Here is a 25,605-nt window from a genome sequence, read left to right on the forward strand (position 1 = left end):
TAGTGTCTTCTCTTTTGGGGGAGCTGCAGGCAGGCGGGCAGGGCAGGGGGCAGGCAGGAGCAGGGCAGGGCCCGGAGGCAGGGGCCAGGCTGGGCAGGGCAGGGGCCGGGCAGGGGCCGGGGGCGCGGCGGGCAGCTCCGGGGCGGGACGGGGGGCGCAGCCGCCGCAGCCCCCCGGGGCCGGTCTGGGGCTGGAGCGGGGTCTCGCCGCGATGCGGGCGGCGGGGAGCGGGGGTAAGGGAGCCCCCCCCCCAGCACCGCGGCCCCACCGCCCGCCCCCGGTGCGGCTGTCCCCGCGCCCTCCCCTTCCTCCCCCCCCGCCCGGAACGGGACCCTTTAAGAGGAGGGGGCAGCGGCTGGAGGGTTTGGCCAGGGGACGGGGCCGCTCCTGCGAGGGCTCCGGGATTGGGTCGCCCGGGCAAAAGGAAGAAAAAAAAAAAAAAAAAAAAAAAGAGAAAAAAAAAAAAATAGAAAAAAAAAGCAGAAAGGGAATTAAAAAAATAAATAGGGGTGGAAGCAGGCGAAGAGGGCAGGAAAAAAAAAAAAAAAAGGAAAGCTGTCCCCCCAAACTGTGCCAACTCCGAGCGAGCAGGGATGGTGCACCCCGGCTGGGTCTGCTTGCTGCACAGCTCCCTCCTCCTGCTGGCCAGAGCGCGGCAGAGCCGCGGCGCCTGCCCGCTCGGCGGAAAGGTAACCGGGGGGGGGACCGGACCGGCCCCGAGGAGCCGCAGGGGGTGGCGCGGAGGTGGCGCGGGGGGGGCGCGGAGCCGCCGGGGCTGGGGGCGAGGGGCCGCCGGGGATCGGGGCGTCGCGGGGCTCTGAGGAGCGGCGTGATGGAGAGGGGCGCGTCGCTGCCTTTGCACCTGAATCCGCTCCCCATGCTTCGCTTTCCGCCCGTGGGGAGCCGCCCCGAGGCCCGACGGCCCGGTGGGAGAGAGGGAGATGCCGCGAGGAGCCCGAGCAGGACTTTTTTTTTTGCGTGATTTGCTGCCAGCTTCCCTCTCTGGGTAGCCTGTGTTGGGTGACTGCTTTCCCCTGAGCACGGTGGAGCAGGTTCAGACCAGCGAGTGACAGTGCCCTTTAAGCAGAAATGCAGTTATAAGTGGTGTTGGGTTTTGTTTGTGCTCCCAGTTGATGAACCTGACTGCTGTAACCAGCCCAGGTGGACAGAAAGCACAGCAGAGCATGATCTATGCTGCGAGTTAGGAGTGATGCTCTGGCCAGCGTGAGCCCTGCGTGTAGGGTGTCATTTCCACTGAAAATCAGGCACAGAGGGGAAAAAAAAAAAAAACAGTTTTCATAGATTCATAACTTCTCACTGAAGTTTCTGAACTGACAGCACATGAAATCACGTAGGAAAAGTCTTCCTGGACTCATTTTGCCTTAATGCATCTGTTAAAGTTGACAGAACATCCGTGCTCTCTGGTGGCATCTGCTTGGACCTGGAAGCAGCCTGACCAGCAGTGAGGGACGTGTATCTCACCACTTTTGTTCTCCTCCCTGGGCGGGGTGACCTGCACCAGCACAGCTGACACAGGGAACAAGAAGCCCTTAGAAGCGAGCGCAAAGCTGCTGCGCCACAGTGGGCTCAGTGCGGGATAGGTGCTGAGGGAGCGGTGAGAAGGCTTGGTAGCTACAAGGAAGGCAAGGGATGCTCGGTGACCTTTCTTCTGTCTCTCACTTGCTCACACTCCTGCATGAATCCCATTTCCCTCGCTGCCTCCATCTGATCATGCTGGTCTCCCTGCAGCCACCAAAGCTGAGATGCCTCCTCTGGTGACCCAAGAGTTAGGGCACAGTGACTCAAGTGTCTGTCAACCTACGTGTGCCTCACCAGAAGCATCTGCCTGAGCTTGGATTAGGCAGAGCCTGACCCGTGCCTTGGGGAGGATGCCTTGGCACCTTGTTTGTGCGTGGAACCACGCTGTCAACTGGTTTCGTAGGTGGCCAGCTGTGAAAGTCATGGCACAGATCAAGCCTCTGGAGCAGGTGCCCCCTTCCTCTTCAGGGCATGAAGTGTAACAGCTTGGGCTAGTGTGACTCTGCCGTGAGGAGCTGGAGGGAACAGGAAAAAAAAGGAAGAAACTGTGCAGAAAAAGTTGTAGTTACAGACGTGGCTAATTCGTTAATTTGGTAGGACAATGCATGGAGTTTTCCTTAGGAGCCAGTGGTGGGACCTGTGTCAGTTGCTGGCAAAACTGGAGGTGAAATATGTTAATGGCACCTCATTACCTGCTGGTTATTCTGTCATTAAAATGCGAGGCCACCTGTAGTTCTGGTATTGGCAGGCTGTTTCCTGGGGTCATTAGGAGAGCGGTGGTAACCATGTCACCTAGGAATGGCAGCATCTGCCTTATCTGCAGAGGTGTTAAACATGTCCTTAGAAGTGTTTATACCAACCCCTGAAAAGAAAAGTTCCTCTTTGCCCCTGCATTACCAAGGAAGGCTTTTCTTTTGCTTGTTTTTATCCAAATTCTTGATAGGAACTTCTGTGCATTTTCTTACCTCTCTAGATTACAGGGATGCCTTTCTTCTTCTTGTCAGTCACCTAAAGCTCCTATTGTGAAAGAAATATGTGCATCAGTGTCTGAAAGAGACAAATTGCTATTTTAAAGAGTGAGCATACAATTCTTTAGAGGCCTTTTCACCATCATTCCATATTATAATTAAAGCTGCAATCAATAATGAGCCCCATCATTCTTTCTTTCACAGAAAAAAAAAAAAAAAAGACTTTGAAAACAACCTAAAATAAAGTATGTTGGAATTCTTTGGGTTATATTGCAGTTACTAAGTAATGCAGTCTGGTGGTGCTTTCTTTTAGCTTAACGTTGGAGTGTATTGGTAAATTTAAAGCCAGAATCCAGAGATTTACAGCAGAATGCTTGTGGTTGTAGGTGGTTAATATTTTATGATGTGTTGCTTCTGATAAGGGGCCAGTTAATTTAAATGGCTGCTTCTCCCCCATATATTTACTTCAGTAGAGTAAGTGATGTCTGCTGTCAGTCCTCAACGTATTAGTTAAGAAGTTGTGTTTTATTTTTCATTTCTGGCAAGTGGAGACTGAATTCGTGTTCTGTGAATAGCTGTAGTCAGCGCAGTGTTTATCCATGGGTGAGTTCTGCTTACAGTCTTAGCTGAGTTTTAGAGTGTCGGCAATGTAAATGGGCAAAAGCTCAAGAGAACAACTGTTAAAAATGAGCCTAGCATTTCTGCATGCATTACTGTAGCTGCATGGGGCACTTTATGTGGTGAATAAAGACATGGTCTTTGCCTCAGTTAGGTATAAATGAACATGACAAGATACGACACCAGGACAGATAAGAAAGGAGAAAGCCATATAGGGAGGGCTATAGGGCTCTCTGCCTGGGTGAAATACTGCATGCCACATGCTCTGGCTTCTGTAGCAAGAAAAAAAAATTAAGAGCATATTGTGGATTGAGAAACAGGGCAATCTTGGGCTGATGTATGGAAGACATGGCTGTGGAGCAGAGTATGAGGGTTCAGGGTCCTGAAAGACACTGAAGCAGAAGAAAGCACCTATCTGCACAGTGTGTGATGTGCTTTGGGCTGAAAAAATTATAGTCAACATAAATGAGAGACAGAAGATAGAAGCCAGCAGAAATGATGTGCTTTGCTCAGTCATGTGGGCAGACCTTGGCCAGGTTTCCTGTGCCTGGAGTTCATATCCACTTCCTAACTCTTCGGACAGCAGCTGTCCTTCCCCTCAGAGCTTTCGCTCCTGGTATCTCCACAACATTTTCCTCTTGCAACTATTCATTAATATTAATTTTCATCACTCTGTTGCTCCTTTTCTAGATGTTCAGGGTGCTGTCACTAGATGCATTCTTTGTTCCTCCTGTTCTTCATAGAATTATTTTCTGGATGTTTACCATTATTTTATGGTCAGTACATCATCTGGCCCACTTTGAACTAGTTTCTCATAATAAAGGAGAAAATCCCTGTTTGGCATTACTCTTCCAGCAGGATTATTGCTGCGTTACCTGAAATGATTTGTGCTGTCTGACAAATGCAGTAGAATTTGCGTACCTGAAGGCCACAGGTTGCTTTCCCTGGTGGTCCTAGAAATGCTGCTGGAAAAGCAAGCTACTGGGAGTAATTACAGTGAACTGAATCTGAGTCTTGGTGCTTTTTTTCTTTTCTGAAATCTGAAAAGAGAAACATTCTGGAAAGATAAAGAAAATACCTCCCAGTCATAGCCTCTGCTCTATTGAAACAGATAGAAGGAAGGCAAGGAGTCACTGGAGTTCTCACGGCCACCCATGGACAATTGGCTTCCTGATTTGAGAGAGATGTTGGGATAGGAGCTACCATGCTGTGGGTTGAGCTACCACTCCATAGTATGTCACTTTACTCTCACATTCTTCACGCTTTCTTGTTCTTTCTTGGACCCTCCTTCAGCTGCTGGGGAACAAGCGCTTGATGTGCACCACATTTTTCCAGGGTTTCTGCAATGCCTGATGCTGTTGTCCTCTCACTTTGAGGAAGCGTTATCTATCTGTACATGCCCCCATCCATTCTCGGAGTGGGTGACTGTGCAGCCGTGGTGAGGTTGCTGCCATCTCATGGCAGGGGGTGGGTCCCATAGGTCTATGTGTCCCTTTGACAGTGTTATCTTAAGCAGCTCCTTTTCCTTCTCCCTCATTCCACTGCCACTTCATAGTGCTTCATGTGCTGTCAATCTCAAGAAACTGAGCTGGCTGGAGAAATGCCTTTTTCTTTCTCATTTGTTTTTTGTTTTGTTTTGGTTTTGTTCCAAGCAATTTGTGGCTCTGCTAGTTCCCTAACCAGTTCACAGTAAACTCCTGTTCCCCTGGGGAGATGAGGTACAGGAAGACACTATGCCATCGTACTGAGCAGCCAGAAATAACTTGATGTAGGACTCCTTAGCAGGCAGCTAAACTTAGGCATGGAGGATATATGCTATGGCAGAGAACATGTGCTATGCATTGTGCAATGTTACATCAAATCTTGGTGCAACAGCAAAATGAGAGACCTCATTCAGGACTGCCACTCTCTTCCTTATGCTGCTCCTCCAGTTCTTTGCTTGCTCCATGTTTTTGCTATAATGTGTAGTGCAATGCATACCACCCGTAAACTGGGGAGCAGAGACAGAAATATGCATGACAGTCTATATGTGAACCTGGCTTTTTTGTTAGTACACTACTGAAAGTGAAATTCCTGGAGCTGCCCAACCCAACTCTCCCTTCAGCCTCCAGGATACCACTTTCACAGCAGTTTATGCTGGTTTTAAAGCACCCCTTGCTGAGGTAAGAGTTGTGTAGAAGGATCCTGCTACAAAGGGAAATAGGGTTGTAGCACCTTTATCTACTGCACGTTCTTAGGGAAATGAGGTGAGAGAGAGGGGCTGCCAGTCACGGCACATGCTACGATGCTGAGCAAGCCTTGGCACTGCTCCTGTGCTATCTCACAGCCACCTAGAGCGTTGTTTAACAGCTCCCCTTTTACGGTCTTGGGGAGAGATTATGCCCTTGCCTTTCCCTTTCTGAAGCTGGACTGAAACATATGTGCTCCGGGAGGCACATTGGGATGTGAGAGGTTTCCCAGGTTGGAAACAAACCTGTCCTCTGGCCCTCACACCAGCTCTGGGCAATGTGTGAGACCCTGGGCAGTCTGAGAAGAGAGATTTCCATTGCCTTTGGGACAGGCTGCAGCTGTTGGTGTGGAAGTGCCTGCAAAGTGCCAAGACATTCTGTTGTGCAAGCTCTCGGTCACTACAAGAGGAGCGAAAAGTTTGCTGGGTCTCAGCCTGCTTTCTTTTGCTACCTGTGCTGTAGGCTCTGAAGTGTGACTGGTTTGCTCTATGCATGGTGGTCTGTGTGGTCTGACAGTGGTACCACTAATAGCTAGCAGTATTACCCTGCTTTCAGTATCAGATTGCAAAAGCTGTGGGGATTTACAGAGCAAAAAAGCATGAGGCTGCAGTGCCAAACGCCTTTCCAGCTGGGCTGTGTACAGTGGTCTGGAGCAGCACTGTCACTGGCTGGTGTCATCCATTTGGGCTTGAGTCTGCTGGGTGGCTTTATTCAGGAGCTGAACTGAGAATGTAAGAGGGCCAGTGGCCACTTGTTCCTTGCAATTCCTGTGGTTATGCCTGCTCCTGCATGTACATGATCAAACTTGCATGAAGTGAAGGAGTGTTGACCTCCTAACCTCATACTGGTCCCAGGTGCCTCTTCTGTCTTTTTGCTTGCTGGCTGCTGTCTACGTCCAGTTTGTTTCTCACAACAAAGGTGTGTCTTTACATTTTCCCTGCTGGCTAAGGGCAAGAGGGAACCCAGTCTGGTTTTCCTTCTTGCTTTCCTGTCTATATTTGTTTCCTCATGTTCTTTCTCAGTCTATGTCAGATTCATACTAGTCTTTTGTCCTGTATCTTCCTTCCCTCTCACTGCTGCATTATATTCATTCTCTTCCTCCCATGGTCTTCAGGAATGTTTTTATGGCCTGCAATTTAGAAGAGTGTTTCAGGACCTTCTGATAGGATGCAAAGATGTAGCACAGTGTTACCAAAACTCGCGTCTCTGAGATATCCTTCAGACCTTTGAAGTGCCACAGAAGTTTCTGAAGACCTCTTTGGTATTTACTTGGTTTTTCAGTCTGTGCTGGTGATCTACACTGCTCACTTCGCTCAAGTTCTGCCTGATCTGCAGCTTGGGCTTGATGTAGAGAGCTCTGGGAGAGGCTTGTCCAGGATGAACCATTGCAGACTGATCTTTAAGATTAACCTTTTTGACCCTGGTTCTTCAGCAGAAATATATAAGCAATGTGTTTCTAATAAATTCCTCCAAGCAGCCTGTTCTGCTTTTGGCAGTCAGGCAGGTGTCTTAGATCAGCACACATGCACACTTAGCCTTGGAGCTGAGGTTAGAGTTATCTGCTGGCTAAAGACTGACCAGGTGTTTGAGTGCATCTGGAAGCCTGTCCTCTTACCTAAACAAACCAAGGCTCCAGTCTGTGCAGAGAGATAGAAACTGTGTCCATCATTCTAGCAGGGACTACTGCACCAGTGATGGGTGTTGTGCCTGCTGCTGGTGTAATGTGACTTGGCAGGATCTGAGCAGGATCTGTTTTGCCCCATCTGCTCTCCTTTCCCGGGGGACTGCTTAGGGCCTAAGCCCGCACCACACTGGTGTTCTTGAGGATGGTGTGAGGCACATTTTGCAACAGAACAAACAGCATCTGATTCTGAATTCATGAGGGTTTTGAGACACTTTTTTGAAAAAAAGACAAATCTAAAGAAATAAGCTTTTCTGTCCCCTGTTTTAAAAGGGTATGCCCTGGAACCACAGGCTAGATTTGACCTGTGGAGTTTCTTTAAGTATTTCCCAAGGTATTACATATGCTTCTCTCCTCCTTAACAAGAAGGAGAATTGGGCCAATGGGTCTTGTCTTTGTGTTTATCTGCCATGTGCCACATGCTTGTAAAACTGTATTGCTACCTGCTCCATCAAGACTGTCTGCCAAATTATATCTTGTGTTACTGATTTGTTTAGAGCCTTGTTCAGACTGGATGGTTCTCCCGAGATGCTGCGGCACCCTCTGAGCGGGTGTCATGGCAGTTTCTTTGAGGCAAGCCTTGCTGTGCTGAAGTGAGAGGTCCCTAGGTGAAGGTGACTGAAACCTTGCTGACCCGCTCTACTTTAGCAAAGTGATGGCAGCTTTTGACTTGATAAAAGGTGCAAGCTGGATAAGTGTCTTGCCAAGAGCATGGCCTGCTTGGGCTGTGCCCTGGTGCTAGTTTTGACATATGCTGGGGTGATGAGTTGGGATGCTGTTTCTGTTGAGCAGCCGTTATGCTGCCTTTCAGGAGGAGAAAGCTGGGGCCGCGCTTCTTATGCTTTTAATTAATCAAAATTGATTTTAGGTCTCAAGGCCTGAGAAAGGTAGTCAAAAGGACTCTGTTTGTATGAGCAAAGCCTCTTCAGGGAAAGTCCATGCTGGCAAGCTGTAGAGCCAGGTGGCCTGCTGGTTTGGCACTATGTTTCCCTCGAGCTGGGGGCCTGACGTGAATGTCTGTCTATACTCAGCTGTGTCTCCCTCTACCCTGGCAGAACGAGCTGAACTCCTTCCTGTGGACCATCAAGAGAGATCCCCCATCTTACTTCTTTGGCACCATCCACGTCCCATACACCCGTGTCTGGGATTTCATCCCAGAGAACTCCAAGAAGGCCTTCCAGCAGAGCCACATTGTGTACTTCGAGCTGGACCTCACTGACCCCTACACCATCTCTGCCCTCACCAGCTGCCAGCTCCTGCCACAGGGGGAGAACCTCCAGGACGTGCTGCCCCGTGACATCTACCGCCGGCTCAAGCGACACCTGGAGTACGTCAAGCTCATGATGCCATCCTGGATGACCCCAGACCAACGGGGCAAAGGGCTGTACGCTGACTACCTCTTCAATGCCATCGCTGGCAACTGGGAGCGGAAGAGGCCAGTGTGGGTGATGTTGATGGTGAACTCTCTGACGGAGGTAGACATCAAGTCGCGAGGCGTTCCCGTCCTGGATCTGTACCTGGCCCAGGAAGCAGAGCGGCTGAGGAAGCAAACCGGTGCTGTGGAGAAGGTGGAGGAGCAGTGCCACCCGCTGAATGGGCTGAACTTTTCCCAGGTGAGACGGAGAGGCCTGCAGGGTGCCACGGGGCGCCAGGCTGGCTGCTGTGGAGGACATCCCGGCAGCAAGGGCACAGGGCTGGGGCGTGGGGAAAGTGGTCTCCACACATGCCACCTGGAGACTCGTGCTTGTTCCCCGCAGCCCACACCTCTCCCTCTGCCCTGGGGAGAGTTTCCTAACCGTAGGAGTACAGGCCACATCCTAAATTCGTTTAGATCTGGCCTGGGGAAATCCCTCTCCTGTTCCCTGGGAAGCCTCGGGCAGGCTCCACCCTGAGTGACACTGGACCTTTGGATGTCTGCTCTCTGACCCTGCCAGGCACATTCACAGCAGCAGCCTGGGGCAGGCTGGGACTCAGTGTCTAAACTTGCTTTTGTAATAGCTAGTTAAGGAGAAAGGTGTAATCGCCTGGGGGGAGAGGGGGCACTGTGAGTAAATCTGGGGCGAACTGCTGGTTGCAAAAGTAGCTCAGTGGACCTCTCAGTGCCCTGAGGAATAGGGGCCCACCCTCTTTATTGGAAAGAGTGTTTTTTTCTTCTTTCTTTTTTTCTTTTTTTCTCCTTTGAAGCCAGGTGAGGGTCAGTACTTCCCTCCTGTCAGGGGCTTCATGGGTTAGTGCAGGCTTTTGTGAAAGTGTGTGTTCAGACCAGCTGCGTTTTAACACAGGTGTTCAGGCAGTGTCGTGCCAGGCAAGCTGAACAACTTCAGATCAGTCATGGGGTCTGCCGTCTGGACTAACTATGCCAGGGAGCAGTGTGTGCTGCGGCCCCAGCCTGTTTGGTGGGATCACAAGCATCCAGAAGGTCATCCTCTGGCCTGGGATAGCTTTGCTGCAGGAAGGTGCCATTTGAGGGAGAGAAAGCAGCATGTGCTTAGGGACAGATGGGGCCTGGTGTTGCAGCATACCCTGTTAGCCCAGGCTGGAAGGACCTTTTGTCTTGCATCTGGGGAGCACTGGCCCTTCTCCCTGCATCCTGAGGCCTGTCCTGTCACTGCTGCAGTCTCCCCATGGTGGAATCGAAGGAGCAGAAGGGGAGGTGCAGCCCAACAGGGGCAGGGACAAACATCAGGGATGCAGCCACCCTGGCCAGTCTTCCCTGGGCCCAACAGTGCAGGGAGCAGAGGGTGTATCACTTGTACAGTCCTTAGTTGTGGGTGAATCACTCTCACTTCCGTCATTTGGAGCTCAGCAGCCCCTCTGCGAGTCTTCAGCCTTGCTTATCTGTGCTGAGTCCCTGTGCTCTCACTGTCCACTCTCAGCTGTTGCTGCCCCAGGAACAGGCCAGGCATTCCCATTTACTCCACCTTGTATCTGGCTGAGGCTTTATTAACATCATTCCCTGTGTTTTTCTTTGGCTGGCAGTGCCCCTGTGGTTTAGCACGTTAGAAAGGGGGGGCTGTGTGCTTTCTCCACTGCCTTACAAGGTGGTGGCAGGGAGGCTGGAAAACGTAGGTTGCAAATCACGGCCTGGTTAAGCCTACGCAACTGTTGACATTTACTTCGGGCCTTCACACAGCCTTTTTCAAAGAGCGTCTGTTGGTGTGGTGTTTTCCAAGCAGGAAAAATATCAGCCAGGAAGCCACGTGGGGTGGGGACACAGACCTGCAGCACACAGAGAGTTGCTCAACCTTGTGATGTTTACTGAAAGCCTTGTGAGACGTCAGAGCCCAGCTGAGGGGGTCAGGGTAACCAGCACTGCAGAGGAAACATAGCTATTGTGAAAAACCACAGCCTTTGATTACCCTGCTAAGTGGGGGTGTGCATGTGAGATGCCGCTCCTCCCATGCCTACTGTTTGGGCAAAGCAGCTGACCTGCAGGGAGAAGGAGCATGCTCTCCCGTGTGGGAGCAGGTCTGGAGCAACTAATGCACCGTAAATTCACTCCCTTCCTTCTGCCCACTACTAACTTTCCCGTACTGGCAAGCTTGAGGAAAAAGAACCACAGGCTGTTTTTTTTTTTTTTTTTTTTTTTTTTTTTTTTTTGGTTCAAAGCCAATTTCATGGTTGTTTCACATCCTGACTTGCGAACTGCTATGGTTGGCAATTCTGTAAATCCTTGATTTAAGAGCTTTCTTCTCAGTTTGTTCAAGCAGTTGAGTTAATTATGTGTTTAATATAAATCAAACAAAGACTTTGAAATAGGCTCTTTGAAATTGATTTCCTTTGTTTTTATGCCACTATTTGGGAACCCCCAGTATCAGACCACTTCTGTGTCTGCCTTTCAAGTGAACAACAAATACATAGGGATGACTTATAAAACTCTTAGGAGAATAAGGATGCAAAACCATATAGAGTGGTCTAATCCTTTGAAAGCAATGCTTTTTGTTGCAGCAGAGTCACAGAGAGATGATTTACTTGGCCGAGTCACAACTTTAGCGCTCTCAATTTACATTTTTGCACAAGGCTTGCTCTTTCTTCCACTTGTGATGTGGTCTGACAGCTGGTTGTGCTACCTGGTGATGAGGACTTGCAAGCAGTATGTTGCTATTAGTTAGGTCCCTTTTTGTACCTGTATGATCTGAGAAGGCCTTGTTGGTCTGGTTTTATAAGTGCAGATGAAGGTTTGAAGCAGTTTAGCATTGATTACCTCCCTGGGGTTGCACAACTCCCAGTAGCTGCGGGGTCCAGACAAACCCAAGCTAGTGACTTCCCTCTTCTCCCAGTGTGGAAGAGGGAGTAAGCACTCCCTGTCATGGGGCTCTTTCTCTTTGGCTGTACTTATTCCAATTTCCTCTTTATCTTTTGTTTTATGACTCTCTTATTTTACCTGCCAAGTCTCTCTGTTATTGCTCAACTTGGGCTGGCTGCCCACATAGCTAGGATGTAAAAGTATCATTTCTATATGGTACATCATGTTGTGTGCACAACCCATACAATATTTTACTGCCTCCTCAATCCGTCTCTCTCGTTCCAAGATCTAGGCAACTTTGGTGAATATGGGAAAGATCAGTGTGTCTCCATGGTAGGGTCATGGTGTCTATTGTCCTGTTCCATGCTGATGTTAGGGTGGTTTGTATCAGACTTTCTTCTTCCACCCCACCTCCTTTCATTGGCAGTGCCTCTCTTGTTGCAATACCCTACAAGGATGCAGGTTTCCTTCCTAGTTCCATCAGGGCTTCTAGCAGTTTTTTGTGCCTAAAAGTAACCTGCTACATACTGACTCCCAGTCCTGGAGTGAGTCCCTCAGACCTCCAAACTGCTCCTTTAAAGTTATGCATGTGCTATGTGTTTAGTGGATTGGAGGTGTTACTGCTCCAGTGCAAAGGCTCTGGAGTTTTGCTTTTGTCTCCAGCTGTAGTGTTGTGAACATCAGTTTGGTACTGGCTCAGAAAATGAGCTGGCCTTGGCCTGTGCTGTGCCATGACCTTGGAACTGTGCTTTGGCACACTTGGGTGGTGCCCAGGCTTTTTGTCTCCAGGTTTGAGCTGGAACGGAAGAATTTTGGACTTGTTGTGTCTATCATCTGCATGGGACCAAGGCATAAGCATGTAGACACTGCTCAGCCATCACAACTTCTCAGCCAAGGCCTGGCCAGTCTGGCTTCTGTAAGATTGAGACACTATTCATGGAAGACCTTACCTCCTAACAGTTCTTGATTTGTTAAGTGTTTTCTCCACGTTGCTGTCCTATGTCTGGACGTTGCCACAATATTCTGATCCTACCTGAGCATCAGGGTGCATGGTTGCATCTTCAAAGGTGCTTGGCTTTTGCTAGTTGGCAGCAGAACTCAGGGAGCCCCTAAGGACTGAATGCTCCTGAAATGCTGGCTCCAGCTCCAGGACTGAGCACTTGAAACTCATCTTACATCTTTCAAACTCTTCCCTGTATAGTTGGTTGTAGAAAGAAAAAGAAGCAGAAGCCTGAAAGGTTGATCATCTTGCGTTAATTAGGACATTAATTGTTCATATCTCTACTCAAAGTAACCTCTGCAAGCAAAAACAAAACAAACAAACAAACAAAACAAACCAAACAACAACAACAAAAAACACCGAGAGGTTCCTGCCTTTCTCTGAACGATTTCCATGTCTTTCAAGTTCTGGACCACTGACACAACATTTAGAGCTGTAGACTCCTGCTTAGTGAATATAAACCTCCTGACATGAAGTCATTTTTCTTGTTTGATTTATGCACCCTTGAGTGCAAGGGTCCCCCTCAGTAGCCAGTGGTATAAAACTATCATTTAGGAGCAGCCCACATCTCTGTGGAAAGTTGGGAGCCAAGAGACCCCTGCCTTGTTAGGCATGGAGCAGGGAGTTGTTTTTTTGTTGTTGTTCTTGTTGTTTGTTTTTTGTTGTTGTTGCTGTTGTTTTGTTGTTGTTGTTCCCCCCTTTGCCTTTATAAGGAAGATAGAGAAACAGCAGTGATGGCTTGGAACTTGGCCTTCACTTAAAAAAAAAAAAAAAAAGTTATGAAATTGGAGAGAATTGTCTGCTGTTTACAAACCAAGGGCTTTTTTTGCTGCATTGAGTTGATAAATTACAATGTCTGTCTTTAACTTGAGGGGTGAGGAGGTCAAACCTTGTTGTGTTTCCATTCATGAGATCCCTCTTCAGTATCATGTTTGACAACAGAAGTAACAGAGCGTCTCAGAGAAAGGAAATGCAAGGAAGGACACACAGTGGGAGCTGTGCAAGGAGCAGTTCAGATCCAAACTTGAAGCAATGAGCAGAGCAGTGGCTTGATGAAAGAGCCTCTCAAGAGAGGAGTACTCACTGCTGAATGAGAGAACAAGCTGGACAGAAACTATTTGTGGTTACCTGATTGTATCTTTGGCCCCAGGGGTGTAGCTTCAGGATCTGTTTGTCAGGCACAGCCCTCACTCCTCAGGTGATGGGCAGATCAGGGTTTTCTGCACGTAAACTGGAACTGAAACAACTGAACTGAGCCTGTTTGCATCTTGTCTCTTGCAGTCTGTGACCTAGATTTTTTTTTTTTTCCAGTTTGTGTATAAACACACCTGCAGCCTGTCTAGGCATTGGGAAAGGGGAATAGGCTCTCTGATGGGCACTGAAATAGCTAAGGCTTTGCATTTGTATTGTTGTAATTAGAGTTTGGTTAAGATATTATTAACTATAGGAGGAGTTTGGGGTTCTTTGCTCTGCAAGAGTAAAAGGGGAAATAATCTGCTGATCAGCTGTCTGTGCGTTTGGAAAGGTAGAGACTTTGTTTCAGTAATTCAGGGCTCTGCAGTGGAGCTTTGAAGATCCCAACTGCAAATTTCACTCTGGCACAGCTTTGTACTGGTCACATGCGCTATTACAAGCTCCTTGCATTTGCACTCTGCGTGCATGTCAGCTACCTGGATTCTTCCATTAAAAGTGCCATTTGCACAGACTGTTACTCAGTGGAAACAGAACACATGGGGCAGGAAATGTGGCTTTCTCTCTCTCAGCTCCCACAGATAATCCCTTGCCGGTGCCTGCCTCTCAGTGTTGTAAGGTGAGCGTGCCAATACACTTTTTACTTTTCCCCAGTTAGGAAGGCCTGGGCGATGAGTGGTGTATCCAGCCCTGAGAGCACTCATGACTGAGTTATCCCGGTCTCCTCAGACAAGTCAGCACCACGCTGAGTGGGAAGCAGGGAGGGGATGTGTGCTTGATGCCTTGCTTGCATGGTCAGGCAGTCAGATGCCCTTGTGCTGAGCTTTGGCCTGCACATTCTTGGGTCTTGGTGCAGATTTACAGTGATCAGCCATCTCCTTAACATTTTACCTGTTTTTCTTTTGTCACTAATATATTTTGTAGAAGCCCTTCTTGCTGTCTTTGACATCCTTGGCCAGATTCAATTCCATTTGGGTGTTGGCTTTCCTAACTTTATCCCTGGATGCTTGGACAATGTCTCTGTATTTCTCTCAGGTTATCTGTCCTTGCTTCCATGTTCTGTATGCTTCCTTTTCGTGTTTGAGTTTGACCAGGAGCTCGTTTTTCATCCATGTAGGCCTTAGGGCATTTTTGCCCGACATTGTCTTTGTTGGGATGTACGATGGACCTCTGTTGAGCTTGGAGCAGGTGATCTTTGAATATTAACCAAGTTTTGTGGGCCCCTCTGCCCTCCAGGGACTTAGTCCGTGGGATTCTTTCAAGCAGATCCTTGAAGAGGCCAAAGTCTGCTCTCCTAATGTCCAGGGTTGTGAGCTTGCTTTTCACCCTTCTTCCTGCCTTCAGGATCCTGAATTCCATTATCTCATGGTCACTGCCACAAAGGCTGCCTTTGACCTTCGTATTCCCAACAAGCTTCTCACTGTTGGTGAGGAGGAAGTCTAGCAGATCACCTCTCCTTGTTAATTTTTCTTTCACTTGGAGGAAAAAGTTACCATTAATGCTCTGCAAGAATCTTCTGGATTGCTCATGTCCTCCTGTGTTGTCCCTCTGACAGAGACTGGCGTGGCTGAAGTACCCCACGAGAACCAGGGCTTATGAATGTGAGGTTGCTCCTGTCTGTCTGAAGAGGGCCTCATCTGTTTATTCTACCTGGGCAGGTGGCCTGTAGCAAGCACCTGTTATAATGTCACCCAGCTCTGTCCTCCTTTTACCTCTAACCCATAAACTCTGTTGGCTCCTCATCAGGAGATGAGGAATAGAGCAGCTCAGGCAGAGCTACTCTAGCTGCTCTCTTGCATAAAAGAGCAACATCCCTCTTCCTCTCCCCAGCCTGTCCTTTCCAAAGAGCCTGTATCATTTCATTACAACATTTCAGCCTTTGGAGCCATCCCAACTCCTTGATCCTTTCCCAGCAGCGCACGTTTTCTATGCATTAACTGTTCTCTCAGCTCTTCCCAGGCTTTCTGTGGTTGAGCAGCATCTGTCTTGCATTGTGGCAGTCGTGTGTGCCCAGTGCTAATGTCCCTGCCCTCATCTTTACTTCTTTATGCATGTCAATATTTTCTGTGGCTCATTCAGACACAGTAGTTTTATGAGAGCTTATGCTTGGATGATTCAAAGTCCTTTTCACTCTGACTGCTTCCTAGGAAAGAGGGAGTGCTACCCTTATTATCATGCTGCAGTCCCAGTTCTGCTCCCTTGCCAAGATGAACTGCAAGCCAGCAGACAATCTGTTTTTAACAAGAGATCTGGACTGCGCAGTACCTCTGCTCTGTTCTCTTAATTATTTTGCTCCCCGAGCTTTGCTTTATTTGCAAAATCCACTAATGATGGTTGTTTTTTTCTGTGTGTTGTGTCCGTTCCATACCCACAGACACACACACACACACACACACCGGGATGTTGATATGTATGTTGAATACTGGAGGACAAAGGGCTTCCCCTGCAAAGATCATCAGTAGATAACACAGTTGTTTCTCATCTGCCATTACATCTTCAGTTCTTTTGTCTACCATTTCTGTTTTCCCCATCTTCAGCATATGATTTGTTGGTTTTGAATTTCTCTAAATTCCTACCGCCATATACTCTATTCAGAAGTCTGCTCGTTTATGCTATTGCCATTACTAAGTAAGCCTGCAAGCTCGTAAAAAGCTATCAAGATTTGTAGATGGAGTGTGGTGTCCATCTGTCCTTGTTGACTCACAATTTTCTGTAATCCTATAATTATTTCCTATAATCTTTATGGAGGCTTTTCATTAGTCCCTTTCATTAGGAAGGTTGATTTGCAAGTAGGATGAGGAGCCCGAAACACAATCTCCAGATATCTGTTGCTTTATCTGGCCTAACAGAGAGGGAGCAACACAAATAATTCTTCACTGTTTTTGGCAGCAGGAAGGATTGGGTCCCTCAATAAAATCCAGGCAGCAGCCTTAGCAGGTAGATGCACATTCACACAAGTAATCATTAATTTCCAGCATGCTTGGATGATGGATGCTTGCTGAACAGAAGTGTGAGCCGTTTCAAAGGGATTAGACAGATACCTGGAGGATGGTCACACCAGGGAGCCTCACACATGTCCCAGATATCATCTCTGATTCAGGACATGCCTCAGCCTCTGGCAGCATGAAGTGAGGACAGGTGCCAGGAGAAGAACCGCTCTGTCGGTGTTCTGCTGTGGTTGGAGATAGGGCACTGGGCTTGTGCACTTCTGGGCAGGCATGGGGAGGCTGTTCCCAAGACATAACTGAGGCATATTTTCCAGAGGGGTGGCAGTGGTGAGCAGCTGAAGTGAAGGGCCTAACAGCTCCGGAGCAACGCATGCAATGCTGGTGGGGACAATGCATGTGCAGCCCCTGGGCACTGCCAGGTGTCTTGCACCAGGCTCGCCTGGTGCCATTCCAGCAGCTGGGCTCTGCTGGGTGTGCCGGCCACTGGCTGCCCACAACGCGCTGCAGGCAAGCACCCGTCTTCCTCCTGGTCCTCCTGCTCGCTCCCAGAACAGAAACACCACAGAAGGCTGGGCTTTGCATTGTTATTCCCCACCCCACTGAATGTGCTGTGCCCTAGGAAAGCAGCGGCTTGTCTTTCCAGGAGGCCAGACAGTACCTGGCTGGTACAATGTCTTTTTTCCTTCCAAAGCCTGACCATGGCATGCATGATGCTCCTGGTGCATTCACTGCTGTCCACCAGGCTGTCCTCCTAGAGAGCCAGCAGCGTGAACTTGGCTTACACAGCATGCAGTGCCAGTTTATGTGCTGGCTCACAAGGATGGGTGCTTGGAGACTGAGCTGAGTGGGAATGAATGAGTGGGATGCTGAGTGCACCTTTCCAAATGTGATCTCTGCATAGTGGATTGAGTTGCTGGAAATGCAAGCTGATGCTAGGCAGTGTAAAAGTTGGTACTCAGACATAACAGCTTCCAAGCTCCACGGGCTCACTGAGAGCAGGAGATGAGCTTGGAAGTTGATGACAAACAGGCCAGCTGATACAAGTTTGGCAGTGTCCTTGCCAAGGAGCACGAGTGCTCAGAAATCCACATTTCACTACTCTTCATTAGGCTTATTCTTTTTGAGCATGCAGAGGTCAAATACAAGAAGACAAGACCGAGCCTCATGCTTGAGGGAAGACAGCACGGGATTGCATTACTGTGGCTCTCTAGCTTTACTTCCCAGTGTGCACCTTGTGGCATTTTGATGAGCTTCCCACAAACTCAGAGGAAAGGTTTGGACTTCTTGTGGAAACCAACTGTATAAATAAATAAAGGAACTCTGAACCAGCAGCAGGGCTGGAGCCCTGCAGTGATGTGTGCTGCTGGATGTGACACAGGGCTGGGTGTTGAGGACCCTGATATTGGTAATACAGCCCTGCATCCTCTGACTCAGTATAGGCAGAATTTTCAGTGATTTCACATGGAAACTCGACTCCTGCTGGGAGTGCTGGATTACCTACTTGAAGATTTTCACTTCTGTAAAAATTTAAACTTTTATCTGGATGTTGTCTAACCAACTCCCTACTTCTCTACCTGCAAACCTTTCATTGTACCATTGAGATCTGGCTCCCTGGCACACCTGAAGATACAGAGTGGAAGTCAAGCTTTTTTCCTGCTTTAGGCTTCCTTTCTCCTTGCTTTGCAGGGGAGAGCTGCCCAAATCACTCAGGCACTCAAAAAACTCTGGCATCTTCCTGAAGTTTTACCCAGCAGAATGCTTTGCACCCAGAAGGACATATAAGTTACCTCAAAATCAGTGGTAAAAAAGGCTAAAGCAGCCTAGCTCTCCACAGTTGCACAGGATCAGCACAAAACTAACTGTCCCAGGTCTTTTGCTGTACATCCTGGGGCTGTGGAGCTTTTGGAGGTTGTATATTGTAGCTGCTAGCATGCTTGAGGAGGGCTGTCTCAGCAGGGAAGACCAGCTCTCAGCCAGCACCGGACAAAAAGGTTTGCTGCTGATGGACTGAGCTCAGTTTTGGAGCTCTTACCTTATTCTGGCCAAACCAGCTCATTCTGCTGGGAATTTGCAGCAGTACGATCATCCATGCGTACTGGTTAACTTCAGCTTTGTGATATCCCATGCCTATGATCTTACAAGAATTCTCCCTGACTTCCATATATGCCTGGGGAGATTTCTGACCATGAAGAATTGGGGTATACGCTAAAGTGCAAGCGTGTCAAATTCCTCTGTAGTTCTTTGAGAGAGCAGTTGAAGTCCTCTGTTGGCCAGGTGGTGTCTTGCCTTGGTGAGAAGCCTGTAAGTATGCATCCCCGTTCCTTCCAGTCTGGTGTCTTGCTCCCAGCCCCTCACCAGTTTGTGCTCTGTGACAACCTGAGTGTTTGAACAAATTGCGTTGGGCACATTTCCAGCTTCCCACATGCCTTCACAAAGGCTTGATCCTGCGAAGCACAGTGATGGAAGGAGTGGCTGGGAGCTGCTAATACAGGCATTATTGCTAAAAAGTAATAATAATAATTATTATTATAAAAAATTATACAATACAGCCTAAGGCTGCGCTCCTGGACAGTCTCTGCCGTGCAGGCAGCGTACAGTAACTTGTTAAGCTAGGGTAATTTGATCACAAGTTTCAGCCTTGTGTGAATTTATAAGGCCTGTTTATTAAGTTAAATGGGCTATTGTTACAGATGGGGTCTGGTGGGATGAGCTGCATATTTGGGATGTTTAAAAATATAGCATCTACAGCCATGCTTTCTAGGAAGCACAAAATGGAGAAAGAGGGGAGGGTTACACTGTGAGTCTTTATTTGCTCTGAAGCTGTTGGCAAGTCAAAAGATGATGACCTGGAGAGCTCAGGGTTGTAGCTGATCAACACCACCGCAGGGATAGATCTACTTGTTAGCAGTATTGCACACGTTTATGTGAGTAGCTCCTTAAAATTCTGCCAGAGAAAAAGAAGGAGAAAAAATGTACTTCCAGTTGGGTTTTTCAAGCAGGTTTTTGCAGCACTGGAAGAAACTTTCTCCTGACATCCTAAAAAGCATAGGTGAATAGCACTCTGTCCAGAAGGTATCACAACTGTCTTGGAGTAATGCAATTTTAGACCCCATCCAACTTAAAAAAATTGATTAGGAACTGAACTGGAAGGATGTTTGCTTAGGTACAAGTAATTGTGACTGAACTTAATTTGCAAATGTGAAAAAAGAATATATAGTCCCAACCAGTAATATGTATGATTGATGCTTTAAAGGGGCCCAATTTCCCCAAGCTGAAAATAATTATAGGCCAAATAAAGCAGGAGGAAAAACTCAAGCATAAAAATGTGAATGATAATTGGTAGTTGTTCAAGAATCCTATATTAGATCCCTGAGAAACCATGATTCCACATTTGCAGAGATGATTTCTTTAGTTAAAAAAAGCTGTTTTGGTTAACAGAGGAGATGAAAGCAGCAATAAAAACCCCAAAATACAATGAATGGAAAAATAGAGGAAGCAAAGTAGACAAGTAATCTGCAAGGAAATACAGACAATTGATGAGAGAACTGGAGAGAACCAATGAAGAGCCTTTGGGCAGTGGGTTTGGAACAATAAGAAGGGATTCTTTAAATGTATCAGGGACTCATGAAATCCTAGCAGTGGTAGGGGCTCCATACTGAATAGGGTTGCAGAATTGTTGCTTATGAAGTAGAAAAGTCAGAAATAACCAGTAACTGTTTCTTGGTGTTTGGAAAGAAGACGATGTTGCATTCATAGCATGGTCATAAGGGAGTATTTTCTGCTCCAGTAAGAAATTACTTCCAGTAATTAGGAAAAATATTAAATGTCAGTGTTTTTAAATGTACAAAACATTAACAATGGTTAACTTACAGTCCAGAATATTTAGAGGGTAAGCCCAGAAACTCTTTTAATCATTAATATAAGTGCTTGAAAAAATTCAGGGGAATAGAAAAAAGCCACTGTGTCAGCATTATTCTGGGACAGTGAGTGGGTAGCTCGTCAGGCCAACCAAACCAGTTTGGTCAAAGCATAAAAAGGCTGATAGGCACTGGAGCTGGTGAAGAGCTGAACAAAGGCAGCACGATGATAGCCAGTTTCTCTTGTAAGGGAAGTGGGCCTTGTCTGGCTTGTGGTCCCAGTTTTTGATACGAGTTTTGATGACAGAAGTCGTCATGCTGACATAATTATACGTTGATTTGAAGGCTTCTGACCTAGTTCATGGTGATACTCTGGTATAGGAGTACACACTATACAAATCAAAGTGACCTATTGCAAATGGCTCAGGAAAAGTGACCATTCTCATGAAATGGCTGCAAACTGGCAGTCATCCTCCACCAGGAAGGAGAGAAGTTGGAAGCTGTTCGTACAGAAGTACCAAAGGTATCTCTTCACGGCCCTGCTCTACCCAGTGGCTTTGTGAGTGCTGTAAATGACAAATAATTGTTTGCTCAGAGATGCAGGTCATGCAGGAGATGGAGGGGAGGTAAACAAGAGCAGGTCAGATGTGGGAGCAGTGCTGAGCCACCCGGAAAGCTGGGCTTCTCTGATGCAGCCACATACAAGGCCATACATCTAGGAGCAAAGCATGGAGGTCAAGCTAGCGTGTCTGGGGGCCGTATCTGAAATGCACGGGGGCTTGGAAAATATCTAGCCAAGGTGAGTGACAAGTGCAGTGCCGCAGCTGGGAGGGAGATGGCAGTCTTCAGAGGGGTGAATAGTGGAAGCAGGGGAGAAACGTGCTAGGGAGCCGAGTCCTGGTGCTATCACTTCAGGGAGTACTGAAGGACTCAGACAGAGTCAGAAAAAAGCTACAAAATCAACTTGAGGTCTGAAGGATGCCAGTACAGAAGGACAATATAGAGACTTGATCTATAAAGTTTGTTGTAGAGAAACTGACAAGCCATTTCATGAGCATGGTTGGGTGTCTGTCTGAGGGAGAAGGAAAAAGCAGCAAAAGACCCAGGCCTAGTGGCCTATATGCTGAGGATTCACACTATCAGGCCGGAAAATATCATGGATTTTTAGTGGAGGCAATTAGCCAGTTGAACAACTTTCCTCAGGCCCTGGTGGAATTGCCATCATTCAGGTTTTAAATTGCCACCAAATAGCTCTCTGTAAAGTAATATTTTGTCCAAAGAGAAAAGATTGCTAGGTAGAGTTCAAGGGCTGCTGATTCATACATGGAATCAATGTACGTTTCATTCTGTCATATAAAATACTAATTTGGACATTTAGACATCTGCAATTAAGGCTAGACAAGCAGTTTCAAGCAGCCTCCAGGTTCCTGATCTTTTGTGCTTATTTATTTATTTATTTTTGTAGGTCTTTATCTTTCAGGTTAGAGCTTTGTAAGTTTGTTTTCTGTACTGCTGTGACTGTTTTCATGCTGACCTGAAGCCAGCCTGTATTTTCTTTTGTCAACGACAGGTAGGAGAAGAAATTGTTATGGAAGAGAGGTACTGTGACTTGAGAATGGGAACAAGTGGAGGGAGGGCAGCCGTAGCTCAAAGCTGAGTGCCTTCTGCTTTACATCCTCTGCTCAGGGGCTGAGATTTCAGCAGCACTGCGACAATGACACAAAGTGGAGAGGTCTTGTGTGTGCTTGACCTACTGGAGGCCTGTGCTATCCCGCTGCAAATACCCTTCAGCATCAAGCAGATGCATGTGCATGTATGAGCAGGACCAAAAGACTTGCTGAGCTTTGTTCAGTGCTGCAACACCTGCAGAGGAAGACCCCGGTGGAGCCATACTGCTGTCCCTGTCTGGTGCAGAGCAGGGGATGGGGAGGTAGGTCCCCAAGGCTGGCTGCAATGGGGAAGCACGGCTGGTGGGCACTGAGCACCCTGAGAGCATGCAGCATAGCACCGCTCCCCTCTTCTTCACAAACACCCCTGCCTTACCCCTGTGCTGTCAAGTCGAGGGCTGGGGTTTTGGTACGTGACCACACAGCCCTTGCTGTGGGCTCTGTTGGCTTGCTGTTGACTGGTGGCACGGAAAACAAGCAGCCGGGTCCCCTTTAGTCTAAGGCTGTTCTGGAAGACAAGAGCCTTTCCTGGATGTTCCTGTGAAAAGGGCTTGAGTCAGTCCTCAGAGCGTTTTGTGGTGCTTACTGGGATAGTGACAGGGACAAGCAGACACTGGTGGGTGCAGGTGAGAAAACGCAGCATCAGCGATGCTGATAAATAGCAGGAGTCGCTCTTCTTGTTTGTGCTGTCTGGGAAACCTACAGCATGTCTGCACGGTAACATTGCAGTGATTCCTCTGAGAGTAACCCAGTTTCCTTTGCCTAAAATTTGGTGGTTATTTTATGCTGGTGGGTTCCCCAGACAATGCAGTGAAGTGATCATGGTGACTTGCTGTTACCTGCCTAGCTATGCAGTTGTGAACCCCTGTGCCTGGCACTTAAGGTATGTGCTAGAGATCTCTGCAGAGGCTGTTTGTCCACGTCTGCATAGAATGGTCAAATGTCTGTAGAGCTGCTGCATGGTGCTAGGTTTCCCTAAATAAGAGGGTTTGCCATGTGATGTGAAGCCAGAGTGGTGGATCCACAACGTGCCTGCCAAGCCAGAACAGTCTTGGCTTAGGAAAGACTGCACAAAAGGAGTCCTGCAGCTCCTGAGCGGTGCCCGGAGGGACCTGTGTAGCCTAAAAATGTGAGCTGCTTCAGAGCTGCTTTAAATTTTGCAGGGAAGCTACCATAAGCTGTGGTGACATTTTCTTTTCTGTCTCTGTGACCAGCCTTGGTGAAATCCATTGAGCTTGTAGCTGCTCCTCTGTGCAGGTGGTGGGGCTGACCCTTGCTTCTTGTCCCTCCCTGCAGACTGCTTCCCTGCAACATGTCCCAGAGAGGCGAGGCACTCATTTCCCCTATCAAAAAACTTCTGTTTGCACGGTCCTGGTGCTATCATGTGGTAGTGCCTTGGTCACGCAGATTCACATCCTGAAAACTGTTTACTAGGTCAAATACTCAGTGATTGCAAATCAGCATTGATTTTTTTTTGTTTTTATTAGAAATATGAGTTTTCCACTCTCACTTTTTAGTCTTTGTATGAGTACCCATGCCTGAGATTTGGAGGGGCTCAAACAATCTCAGCTTGTCAGAAAAGAGACCCTCCTGTTTCCTGCTCTGTCAGATCAATCAGCTTTCCCCTGCTTTCACTAAAACTTCACTATTTCACCAGTTCATGTGGTCAAGAGCCTCAGACCAAGGGTTAAGAAAAATGCTCTACAGTTCCTCTTTCCCTTGACTCACGTTTTCTCCCTCTTCCTCTCCCCCTCACCCCATCTCAATATAAATGTGGGCTGGGGCACGCTTTGCTGCTGATGCAGAAGCTAAATGCTGCTTCGCAGCGCCAGTCCCTGAGGCATGTGTGCTGCATGCAGCAAGAGGGAAAGGGACAGGGATCTGTGTTATTCCTGCTCTCTTCCTTGTGCTGTTGCTCTCCTCCTCCAGGGCTCTGCTTCTCAGAAATTCTTGGTCGGCTCTGGCTCTCCTGGCACCCTGGTACCAGTTCAGTATGCATGTTCCTGCTGTGTCGTTGCTTTCCTCTCTTCCTCGGAACTCCACGGGCATTGGGAAATATATTCCTGTTCCCCTTCAGGGCAAGCACTTTTCCTTTCCTCTCCTCTCCTCTCCTCTCCTCTCCTCTCCTCTCCTCTCCTCTCCTCTCCTCTCCTCTCCTCTCCTCTCCTCTCCTCTCCTCTCCTCTCCTCTCCTCTCCTCTCCTCTCCTCTCCTCTCCTCTCCTCTCCTTTTTTTTTTCCTTTTTTTTTTTCCTTTTTTTTTTCCTTTTTTTTTTTTCTCCCCCGAATACCGGGCTCATGCCCTTTTTTGGAGTAAGCACAAGGGGGCAGAGCTAGAACTGAGTTTTAACTGTGTTCCTGCCTGGCTCCTTTTTTCCAGTTCAATGTTGCAAATCACCAGAGTATTTGTTTTTTCTTTTTTTTTTTTTTTTAATTTTTATTTTTTCTCTGGAAGATGCAGACACATTTATTCCCAAGGCAGGGAATAACAGGGTCTAACGCAGGGTCTAACGCAGGGTCTAACGCAAACCAGTGGTGTGCCTAAGGAATAACTCCAGGCAGGCACTTCAGCCTCCAGCAGGGCTCATATGTAAAAACAAGGTCCGGCATTAAGCAGACATCCCAGGACCACTACATGTTAGGGCTCTGCTCCACAAAAGTATCTCTGCTGTCACTAAGATGCTTCAGCTCCGTGCCGGAGCACTGCTGATATCTGTCAGGGTTTTCCTCTGCCAGCATTTGGCACAGGCACATCTGAGGTGCTGGCAGAGGGCTGGAGAGCTGGGGACAGCAGGTCTTCCTGCTGCATTCCTGCCCGCAGTATGCGTGCTCCATGTGTAAGTCCTGCTTGCCAGGAGATAACCAAGTCCAGGTCCCTTGCCACTGCCATCTCTGACTATGCCAGGACATCATCTAGGCTGTGTTCCTGGCCTGATGACCACCCCTGCATGCTCTGCAGATGGCACAGTCAGAGCTACAGGGAAGCAATCCAGCTTCCCTGGATGTGGGGTTATGGCTCAGGTTTCCACTTGCTGACCACTCATAATGCATAAAGGAATGCTGTTTCCTCCAGATATGAAAGAGAGGACAGAGCATCAGTGGTGAGACCAGGGCTCGTAGACCATGCTGTTCTGAAGAGAGTCAAAGAGCTTTCCAGTGTCTGCAGTGGCGGGAGCTGTGCAAGCACCTCTAACTTCTGCCTGGTGGAGGGAGCCCAAACGTAGCTTGTTCCAAGGTTGGGAAGAAGGCAGTTGCTCTGGTGCTGTGGCGTTCCCTTTCCAGCTGAGCTTCCTGGTTCCTGTGCTCACCTGCCTTTCTTAAGGACTTTCAGAAAGAACCAGAGATAGCCCATTTCACGTTTTTGTCCCAGAGGACAAGGCCATACTTACGTTCTTGTTACTGGTCCAGAGCCTGTCTTGAGGCTTTTGGTAAAAAGCACTTTCTTCCCTTCTTGTGTCACCCATGCCAGGCAGAGGTGCAGATTTGCTGAATTAGGAGGAACATCTGCTTTGAAGCTGGGATCTCACACCTGTTTGAACAAGATCCTCTTCAACCACAGCACCTCTGCTTGCGAATGCCTGCCTCTACACTGCCAGAGTGTGAGTGTGTGCTTCAGAACTGCCAGCCTGCTTGAATCCTGGTTTGTTTTCTGTTCCCAGTGATT

The 25,605-nt window shown here is 48.0% G+C and overlaps 1 protein-coding gene across 2 annotated transcripts in view; it reads left to right on the forward strand.

Annotated features, from left to right (window-relative positions):
• The first annotated feature begins 349 nt into the window (after positions 1-349).
• Positions 350-25,605, forward strand: part of LOC121062131 (metalloprotease TIKI1-like) — a 78,930-nt gene continuing 53,674 nt past the window's right edge. For both annotated transcript variants that reach the window (XM_040541773.1, XM_040541772.1), the window contains exons 1-2: positions 350-689; positions 8,090-8,647. In XM_040541773.1, coding sequence (XP_040397707.1) covers positions 594-689; positions 8,090-8,647 — 654 coding nt within the window. In that variant the 5' untranslated portion in view covers positions 350-593. The remainder of the gene's footprint in view (positions 690-8,089; positions 8,648-25,605) is intronic.

This window comes from Cygnus olor, chromosome Z (assembly GCF_009769625.2).
Source record: "Cygnus olor isolate bCygOlo1 chromosome Z, bCygOlo1.pri.v2, whole genome shotgun sequence".
NCBI lineage: Eukaryota > Metazoa > Chordata > Aves > Anseriformes > Anatidae > Cygnus > Cygnus olor.